This window comes from Camellia sinensis, chromosome 10 (assembly GCF_055761805.1).
Source record: "Camellia sinensis isolate YWXY chromosome 10, ASM5576180v1, whole genome shotgun sequence".
NCBI classification, from domain to species: domain Eukaryota; kingdom Viridiplantae; phylum Streptophyta; class Magnoliopsida; order Ericales; family Theaceae; genus Camellia; species Camellia sinensis.
The window spans coordinates 149,266,578-149,276,289 of record NC_138970.1 but is presented as its reverse complement, the minus strand read 5'-3'; the positions used below and the strand labels follow the sequence as shown (position 1 = coordinate 149,276,289).

Here is a 9,712-nt window from a genome sequence, read left to right as displayed (position 1 = left end):
GGTAATGTACAGGACCACTGCCCCACTGTTGAAGGTGGTATCATGGTGGACGCCTCTCCCGTCGCATATGTTCCCATAGTTGACAACAACGAAATGCACGCTCCCATCCTAGCAGATGACAATGACGTTGTTGTTGTGAGTCCGTTGTTGACGGAAGGTGGCAGTGCTGTGGGTGGTATGAACTCCTTTGTACGTAACATCAAATGTAAAGTGAGGAAGAATCTGAAGTTATCGGGGTTTGAGTACCCAGAGTTGAGGCGTAAGGGACGGGTTATGAACAACGAAGTGAACGTTTCAAAGACCGGGGTGGTTGGATGTAGTGTCGATGTGGTGAAAAGCAAAAGTGTGATTGATGTGGACGGGGTTGGTGACGCATCGAAAATTTTCACAGGTTTTGGAATCACGAATCGTAACACAGTGTGGAAGATGATGACTGATACAGAAAAAGATGTGATAAGCAATGCGTATGATAGATACGGTGATAGGTCAGTACTGTGTGTGTTTTTGGGTTTAATTTTAAAGGAGTGCACTACTAATTGCAGTGGTATTTTTTTGTACTGTAGTACACAATGTTAGTGTTTTTTATGTGATTGTAATGTTATATGTTGACACGTGTGTAGGGCTGTAATGTGGGTTGGTCGAATTGATGGCAATGCAGTATATTTTTCGGACGTTAGATCACTGGTGAGGCAATTAGGTGTGCGGGGGAATGTAAGTGTTACCAATTCCGTTATGGGTCATACTAGTTTACCGAAATAACTCTTTTGTGAATGTGTGTGACTGTGTGAATATTGGTTTTATTTGGATTCTGGCACTATTTGTCGCAGGTTATTGACGCCTTCGCAGAGGTGCTGTCTGATGAGCAGGAAAGGTTGAATGTGGGAAAAGATTTTCCGGAGAACTCCTATTTCTTCAGCAGCATATGCTGGGTGAGTGTTTTTCAGGTATCCATTGTGTGTGTCATTGTTTGTGGGTGGTGTTGACTGATCTTGTTTTTTTGGTTTGTCCTGTGTTTTTTATGTGTGCAGGACGTGATGAAAGGTGACAATGTGGAGGCAAAATTCAAGTATGTGACGAGCAATTTACGTGCTGGTAGGGATGCACGTTACATCCATTTCCCGGTGTGCCACCTTGGTCATTGGACGTTAGTGGTTTATGATACTGAGGACGGAAGCTGGAAGCACTACAATTCGATGCGGAGCAGGACGGGTACAGGCGGTGTGCACTATGCGGAGGCTGTAAAATTGGTGTGTTGATTTGAATAATGATAGAGTGGACGAGTGTTGTACTAATTTACGTGTATTGTAGGTACATGTTATACATTCTCATTGGGTTTGTTTTTATGGCGCAGAAAAAAATTGTAACGGACATTCAGCGGCAAGCGATGGCTGCAAATGGATTGGAGCAGCTGGTTGGTACGCAGGACTTTGATATGATGGTTGAATCAGTGTCGGAATGCCCTCAGCAGCGTGCGGAAACGTAAGTGCGACGTGTTTTTATTTATTTATTATTTGTAACAAAAGGTTGTTTGTGTAGAAGATTTCTGATGTGTTTTGTTGATTGACCGTTTGTAATGTGTGTTTTGTTGCAGCATGGACTGTGCAATTATTGTTTGCGCAGTAATGAGGCAGTATGTGAATCATGTTGATGTGGGGCGGTCGTTGGAAGGTGGCAACTGTAGCGTGTTACGTGCGGACATGGTGAAAAGATTCATTAGAGATCCTATACGTGGGGTGATGAGCAACATGGGCCGAATGGTTGGGTGAATGAAGTTCAATTACCGTTACGTTACTACGTACTAGAACTACTTTATATTTTGATGCGTAAATTACTATTTGGAAAAAGTTTTTTGGTTGGCAGTTGCAGTACATACTGTTTATATTTTGTGTGTTGGTTTTTTTGGTTTTTGCATTGGTTTGTGGTATATAATGTGGGTTTTGTCGTGGATATTTTTGGTTACGTTGAAATTAAATTATGCCTAGATTATAAACAAGTAAGAACTGTTACGTTAATCCGTTCCGCAACTGTGTTGAATTACATTGATCAATACGCTCGTTTTGAAATACTGATTTACTGTAGTTGCATCGATATGGAAATTTAACTTACTGGTTGTTGTTCTGTTCGTCTTGCTGGCGGTGTTTAAAGTGGATATTTTTGTGTGTTGGTTTTTTGGTTTTCGCATTGGTTTGTGGTATATAATGTGTGTCTTGTCGTGGATATTTTTGGTTACGTTGAAATTAAATTATGCGTAGATTATAAACAAATAAAAACTATTACGTTACTCCGTTTCGCAACTGTGTTGAATTATAGTGATCAATACGCCCGTTTGAAATATTGATTTACTGTAGTTGCATCGATATGGAAATCTAACTTACTGGTTGCTGTTATGTTCGTATTGCTGGCGGTGTTTAAAGTGCATCGTTTCGGGTAGGGTGCGACTGTTAGTTGGAGTTGGGAATTTAGGTGTGTGGTGATGGTGTGCGTTGCAAGTTTTGGTTCATGTTTGCATTGTAAATGTGTGTTTGTGGCGTGATGTTCGCACTGTTAAGATTGTATGAATTAATGACAGAGGAAGTAATATGTTGTTGATGTGCAAAGGCTGGTGTGATATTCACCACATGACGTCCACACGCTTGGGTTGGTTACCCTGGATGTTGTCATACCAAACACGAATGCAGATTATTTGCATGTTCTGTTGTAGTTGAAAAAATACTGCAGTTCAGGATGCACGTAAAGACACGTGAAAAAATGTTGTGGAAGGTATTAGCTGACATAAAAGTTTGTGACGGAGCTACGTTATCTGCTGTGCAGATTACACGTATGAAATTAAATGAAGGAAACCTATTATTAATAACTGAGTGTGCCAATGATAGTAAATTGGGTATGACATTGTCGTGTGGCGTCGCACAAAATTATTGAAATCGAAAAACAATTGAAACAAAAAAATTGCATCGAGGAAAAAACTGGAACAGTAATAAGAAAGTATTGTATCGAATATGGCGAGGAAAAAACTTGAGTAGTAGTAATAGTTTAGTGCTGGTGTGGCTGGGTGAAAGGATGTGGTTAAATGGGTTCGTTGCATGTCTTCCTGTTATGATTCCCCATGCGCCCACATCTGCCGCATCTTATTTGCTGAACATGTTCCCCCTTTGACAATATCCTCTTCTTCTTTGGTCTACCGGGTGGACGTTTCACAGCAGGGGGCTTTATGATGTAATCATTTGGGTTGAAAGGCGGTTGCTCGACAGTGGGAATTGGGAAAATACTTGATGCGTAAGTGGCCCGAAACTCGGACACGTGGAAGTATGGTTCGACCAAAGTGTTCAAATCGCGCCCACTCTTACGGACGGCAACCATCGCATGTGCGTAAGGGAACCCATTGAGTTGCCACTTGAAACATGAGCAAGTTCGGCGTCCGATGTGAACAGTGACCGATGGGAAAGAGTGCACCTCGTACACATCAGCGTTTGATTGGCTCACTTTCCATGATCTACCTTCGTTGAATGCTTTTTCTAAACGATCCTCCATTTTGGGACATATGGTGCCAGTCCACAGTTGGGAAGCGTCTCTACGTTTCGCCATTTGTCGCATCAATTTGGTCCGTATGCTGTCAACCATTCTTGTGATTGGGAGGTTACGGGCCTCACGGACCCATGAGTTGAATGATTCTGCAGCATTTGAGCACATTTCGCCGTAACGTCGCCCCCTGCAGAATGAGTAGAACATGTAGGTAAATAATTATGAACATTATGAGGAAATGTGTTGTGCATGTGGTTTTTATGAGTAACATGTGGGACGGACCTGAAAAATGCATTTGCCCAATGTTGTGGATGTGCATTTGCTAGGAATTCAGATGCAACAGACCTGCCCGATTTTTGGAATTGTTCTACTCTGTGGTTAAAAGCGGTAACAGTTGGTGCGTATGCGCAATGTCGTAATTTGCTAACCAAACCTGCCCGATGCATACTGTTTGTGTAACGCAACCTGTCCCTTAAGTTCCTCTGCAAATGTTGTAGACAGAATGCATGTTCTGCATTCGGAAATACGGTGGGCATTGCCTCAAGCAAACCAAGGTTCCGATCCGATACGAATGTTAGAGGTCTGTCACCATGAACCACCTGCGCGAGATGATGAAGAAACCAAGACCAGTTTGAGGTGTTTTCGGAATCCACCACCGCATATGATAGCGGGAACAAACCTGCAAATTTGGAATTTTTTTGTAGAACTAAGGCTGTGACAAAAACATAGCCCCTGGGGTTAATGACCACGTTAAAATGTAGTTTACAGGTGGTGTGGTTGGTTGTCATGTGAATGGGGTATTGTGATTGTGTAAATTGAAGGAACTAACCTTGGTTGCCGTCTTTTGCAGTGGCCGCAAGTAGAAAACCTTTGAAGCGGCCTTTGAGGAACGTGGCGTCTAGGAAAAGCAAAGGGCGGCAATGGTGGAACCCGTCGATGCATGCTTTGAATGAAATGAAATAGCGTCTGAACTGTTGGGTGTGATCATCGTATTCGATGTTAATGTAGGTCCCGGGGTTGTGTTCCAATACTGCGTTGCTATACCAACGTAACTGGTCAAACGAAATGGAATGTGCACCGAACAATTCTCCCCTCGCTTTTTCAACACCGAGCCAGGCCACCCGGTAACTTATATCGAGCCCGTAATCTTGTTTCAAGTCCAATATCACTTCGGTCGGACGGGTTAAAGGTCTATCACGCACACGTTCAGATACAATGTCGGCCACAAGATCAGACCCAACAAGTGGGTGTGTGGACGTACGCACAGCCACGCCACAAATGTGTTCACTGTTCCATTTTCGTAAGTAGAAAAATCCGTTTGCCTCCAATTTCCGTCCGTGCACAGACCACGTGCAACACTTCGATTCGTTCATAGCACATATAGCCGTTACCCGAACGGAGTCGTTCTTCAGAAATTTGATCTGGAACCCACATTCAACGGCATATTTCCGCAGTACATTGCGAAATTCAGAAGCCCCACCTTCGAAATGTTGTCCAATGTGGGTAAAACCTTTTGCCCATGAAGCGGAAAGGAAGACTTTCTCCTTGTGGGGACAAAATGATTGCAGCAGGTCGGTTTCATCATCCATTCCGAAATCATTACGTAGTGCATCCCCCGTTGTGCCTTGATCTTGGATTATCATTGGGTCAATGGCAGGAATGTTATCATCCCGACGAGGATGCTGTTCAATGACCACGTCAATTAACTGCAACTGGAACGAGCGCGCAAGGCAAACCATATTCTTCAGATCGACATCATTCTGTAAGGAGAAGTTGTTATAGCCGGGAATTTTATAGAACAACTGGAAATTCCCCGGCAGGAGTCCGGAAAACTTCGAACAAACATAATCGACAATCTCAGCAAATGTATTTGACGATTGCAGATTATATGCGACATTCGTGGACCGGTAAGAACAAAGAAGCATCAAAAGGGCGTCCATCTGCATAACGGCACAGGTATCAGTAAGAAATAACACACGACAGAATTGCAACTACAATGGGAATTGTGCATCGTTGTCAATGTGTGGTTGCAAGTGCATAGCGAACGGGAATACATGGAATTGGCTATTGTGTTGGTGAAGTCTAATGTTTATCTGTAAACATTAACGTGCAAGTGTGTTCCACAACATGTACGAAGTTGTGCATAGGTGAGGGGGTGATTACTTAAGTGTGGGTATGGTGAGTGAGGGATCCGTAACGGAAAATGAAGAGATTACCTGTATGATATGACGGTCGGTGTGAACGTAAGCGGCTGACTTTGTAAGGCGCAGAGACGATCATGAACTCAGAATGCAAACCCTAAGTATAATACCTCTTAAATGAATTTTGGCCCACAGTCAGGTTCCACAATTGCTGGGATTGCGCATACAAATATGGAAAACAGAACATCCCATATATTAGCTGAGGCCATATCCGTCCAGGCCAGAGAAAAATTTTTTAAAAAAGGACTTATGGGTAAGGAATCCCACCTAATATGGAGTTTTCAATCAAAGAAAAAATCAGCAGGACCAACTGGAACACAATTCACCCATAAAGGACTTTCCGATAAATTTCCCTAAATATATATAACTATTCATTTAATTGTTTTAAACGTAAATATATAATTTTTTGTTTAAACTATAGTTCAAACTTTTTAATAAGTATGCATAAAATAAGTCTATATTTCTTATTTTTATTATAAAAAATATTTACAAATATTTATTTATTAATTTAATAAATAGATAGGGCAAATGATTCATATAAGTTGGGAACAGAATAAAATAATTTTTAATAATTAGGTGAAGGACAAGTTGGTGTAAATCTAATATTAAGCCCCCAAATTTAATATCACAAGTTAATCCTAATTCATTTTGACGTAAATCTTATAACATAAGACAAATTATAATTTTTAGACTTCATAAAATATGAAAAAATTACTATATCGACAAATGTAATTTACTGCTATCATATGATAAAGTAAATTTATGAAACTCATAAGAAGAAATGTATTTATATTTTATCATAAATATAATTTTTGTGATTTATTTTTAAATTTTTACCACTTAAATTATGACATATATTTGTTATTAAGAACTTAGAGCACACAATTAATGACATAAGAATTATACAAAAAAAATTCTTTTATATGTAATGTGATAAAAATGAATAAAATTTAATTAATTCTAAATTTTTTTGGCTAAATATTGTAGATAAATTTTTTAGATTATTATTTAATTTTAAAAATTAATTTTTGATTATTTATTTATACCCGTGCATAGCATGGATAATTATGCTAGTATCTATATCTATATCTATACTATATATATAACCAAATATTGTTGTTTTGTCAAAAGGCTCCAAATATTTATTCTTCAATTCTCGTAATTTTAAAACTCTTTCTTTCCTACATGGCAACTTTTTTTTATTGCCTTTCATGTTTTCTATTTTTTTTTTCATTTTCTATTTGTTTGATTAATTAAAATTAAAATTAATTTGATTACTTATGGATAAAGATTTGAATTTCAAAATTCCTCCATATAGATAAACATATAAAAGCTGAAAATTAATTTTATAGTCTACAGGTAAAGATAAAAATTAAACAATTAATTTCATAACTTATGGATAATTTAAAATTTCTTCCCATAAATAAACACATAAAAGTTGATAAATAACTTATGAAAATTAATTTCATGACCTACAAATAAAGATAAAGATTAAATAATTGATTTTTAAAAAAATGAAATTACTCCTTTTTCCCCTTTCATTTTGTACTTTAATTAATTTCATTATAGATAAACATATAAAAATTCATAAATAATTTATGAAAATTTATTTCATGACCTATAGATAAAGATAAACATATAAAAACTGAAAATTAATTTTATAGTCTACAAATAAAGATAAAAATTAAAAAATTAATTTCATAGCTTATGGATAATTTAAAATTTCTTCCCATAAATAAACATATAAAAGTTGATAAATAACTTATAAAAATTAATTACATGGCCTACAAATAAAGATAAAGATTAAATAATTGATTTTAATTTCATGATAGATGAACATATAAAAATTCATAAATAATTTATGAAAATTTATTTCATGACCTATAGATAAAGATAAAAAATTTTAAAAATTAATTTCATGACTTATAGATAAATAAACATATAAAAATTGATAAATAATTTATAATGATTAATTTTGTAGCCCACGGATAAAGATAAAGATTAAATAATTGATTTAAAAAAAATTAAAATAATAAAATTTAGATAAAGATATGATTTGTTAATCTATATATCTGTCAAAAACATATATATCTAAATCTTTATTTTGATTTACTCATATTTTTTTCTCCTTCTATCACATATTATCTTTTTTTATTTTTTATTTTTTTATCTTATGAAATGCCCTTATCTATAACATCTTATCTCCTATTAAATTCTTAACCATCTCTTGATAATTTTTATTATTCATTATTATCTACCAAGTGATAAAGATTATAAAAAAAAAAATTATTTGTAATGCTCCCAAAATATAACCATAGGTTCAACCAAAATATAATAAATAGTTGTAACACCCCAAAAATTTATGCAAAAGATAGAACAATAACCATGGCTCCTTATGAAATACCGGAATAATTCCCCAACACTTTTCATTACATGATCACAGTATTTATACAAAATAATTCCACATGCAGTTATATATTCAATGGTTCCTAGTACATGAATCTATAGCATGTAGAACGTTTAATCCAAAATTAAATAAATTGCCTCAAGGGCTTACAAATTACGAGGCTTAAGCCCGATTACATAAAAGTGGTTTCCCGAACCCATACAGTTATAGCCCTTGACTAGCAAAATGTACCACAACAAAACAAGAGCCTCATGCTCTCAACATATACATCCGCGCCCTAATTTGGCAGAATCACCACATCTTTTCCTACACCAAAATCTCATAGGATGAGTATAAAGCCCAGTAGAAAATTCTTAACAAAGTATATATATTTTATACAAGTCTCAAGGAATAAAATGCACATACCATGCTATGCCCTTTTGAAAAAAAATCACATTCATCATCTTTTGAAAACCATCATGCTTAATGTTATCTTGAAATTTTCAACAATTCTAAATTTATCAGTTTAATTCAAGGGGCGGTAAATATGACTCAGGTAATCCCTAAGTTGGTGTCTGCAAGTAGGCATAACTAGTACTACCAAAATTCCACTTTACTAGTTGCTAACCAAAAGGGAAGTGGTACCTCCTCCGCGTGTGTTTTCGATCTTTCACCCCGGACACTTAGGCCAACTTACTCAATTTCATCTACACCTCCTATCCGGGCTTACCAACATATTTACCCCAAAACAATTCCATAAAAAAAAATTCAATCACAAACCTTCCTTTCTCAAAGCAAAAGTTTCCAAACTCAATTTAAAATTTGAAACAACAAATTGAATGGATATGTAAATGCCACAATTATCGAAGCCACATAACATTCCTCCATTTTCAATTATCTCATACAATAATTCCATCATAACCAAAATTTCCATTTCTCCGTTCATTAACATTTCACAAAATAGCAACATATTCATTTAAACCATCAATGAGTAACAACATTCCCATACTTTGTGCATTCCCCACAATTTAGTCATCACAAGACTACATCAACATTTAAACAACTTCCAAGATCAAAAATATTTTCTTTTTTCAAGAAGTTCGTTTATCTATATAAGAAAATAAGGATTTTTCCAATCATTCATTCATTTTGGCACAAAAGAAATATGATAATAACAACGTCAATCATGGTTCTTCAACATCTTTTAAAACCTCCGAAGTTCTAGGTTTTCTCACCACAACCATACACACCCAAATCATTTGAAAGAATTTCTTCAAAAACATCTTTCCTCAATCCATGTAGTTCAAAACCCTTAAGAAATTATTTCAAAAGAAGCAAGGGGCAAATCCCCTCTCAAACCACCCACATTCTTGAACTAATTATCAAGTTTCAATATCAACAAGGGAAATTTCGAAAATCCACAAAATCTTACAAAAATATATATATAACTCTAAGAAAAATCCCTACCTCAAGTTTGAAGAAGAATGAGATGAAACCCTCAAATTCAATGGTGTTGAAACTTGATCTCCACCGCACAAAACGTAGCCCTCGAGATGTTATCCAACTTTGGTGAAGGAACAAGGATCAAAATCCCAATGGATTGTAA

General features: G+C 36.2%; 1 protein-coding gene across 1 annotated transcript; it reads right to left on the bottom strand.

Annotated features, from left to right (window-relative positions):
- Positions 1–3,063: 3,063 nt before the first annotated feature.
- LOC145800763 (uncharacterized) lies at positions 3,064–5,459 on the bottom strand. Its single transcript, XM_082890494.1, has 3 exons — positions 4,349–5,459; positions 3,802–4,198; positions 3,064–3,706 (listed from the first exon to the last, which is right to left on the bottom strand). The coding sequence occupies exons 1-3, from the start codon at positions 5,457–5,459 to the stop codon at positions 3,064–3,066; spliced, it is 2,151 nt and encodes a 716-aa protein (XP_082746620.1).
- Between the last annotated feature and the right edge of the window lie 4,253 nt (positions 5,460–9,712).

Coding starts and splice junctions, on each gene's coding strand:
- LOC145800763 (XM_082890494.1), bottom strand. CDS start 5,459: ATGGACGCCCTTTTGATGCTTCTTTGTTCTTACCGGTCCACGAATGTC. Junction 4,199..4,348: donor TGCAAAAGACGGCAACCAAG/GTTAGTTCCTTC, acceptor CCAAATTTGCAG/GTTTGTTCCCGCTATCATAT. Junction 3,707..3,801: donor TGGGCAAATGCATTTTTCAG/GTCCGTCCCACA, acceptor CTCATTCTGCAG/GGGGCGACGTTACGGCGAAA.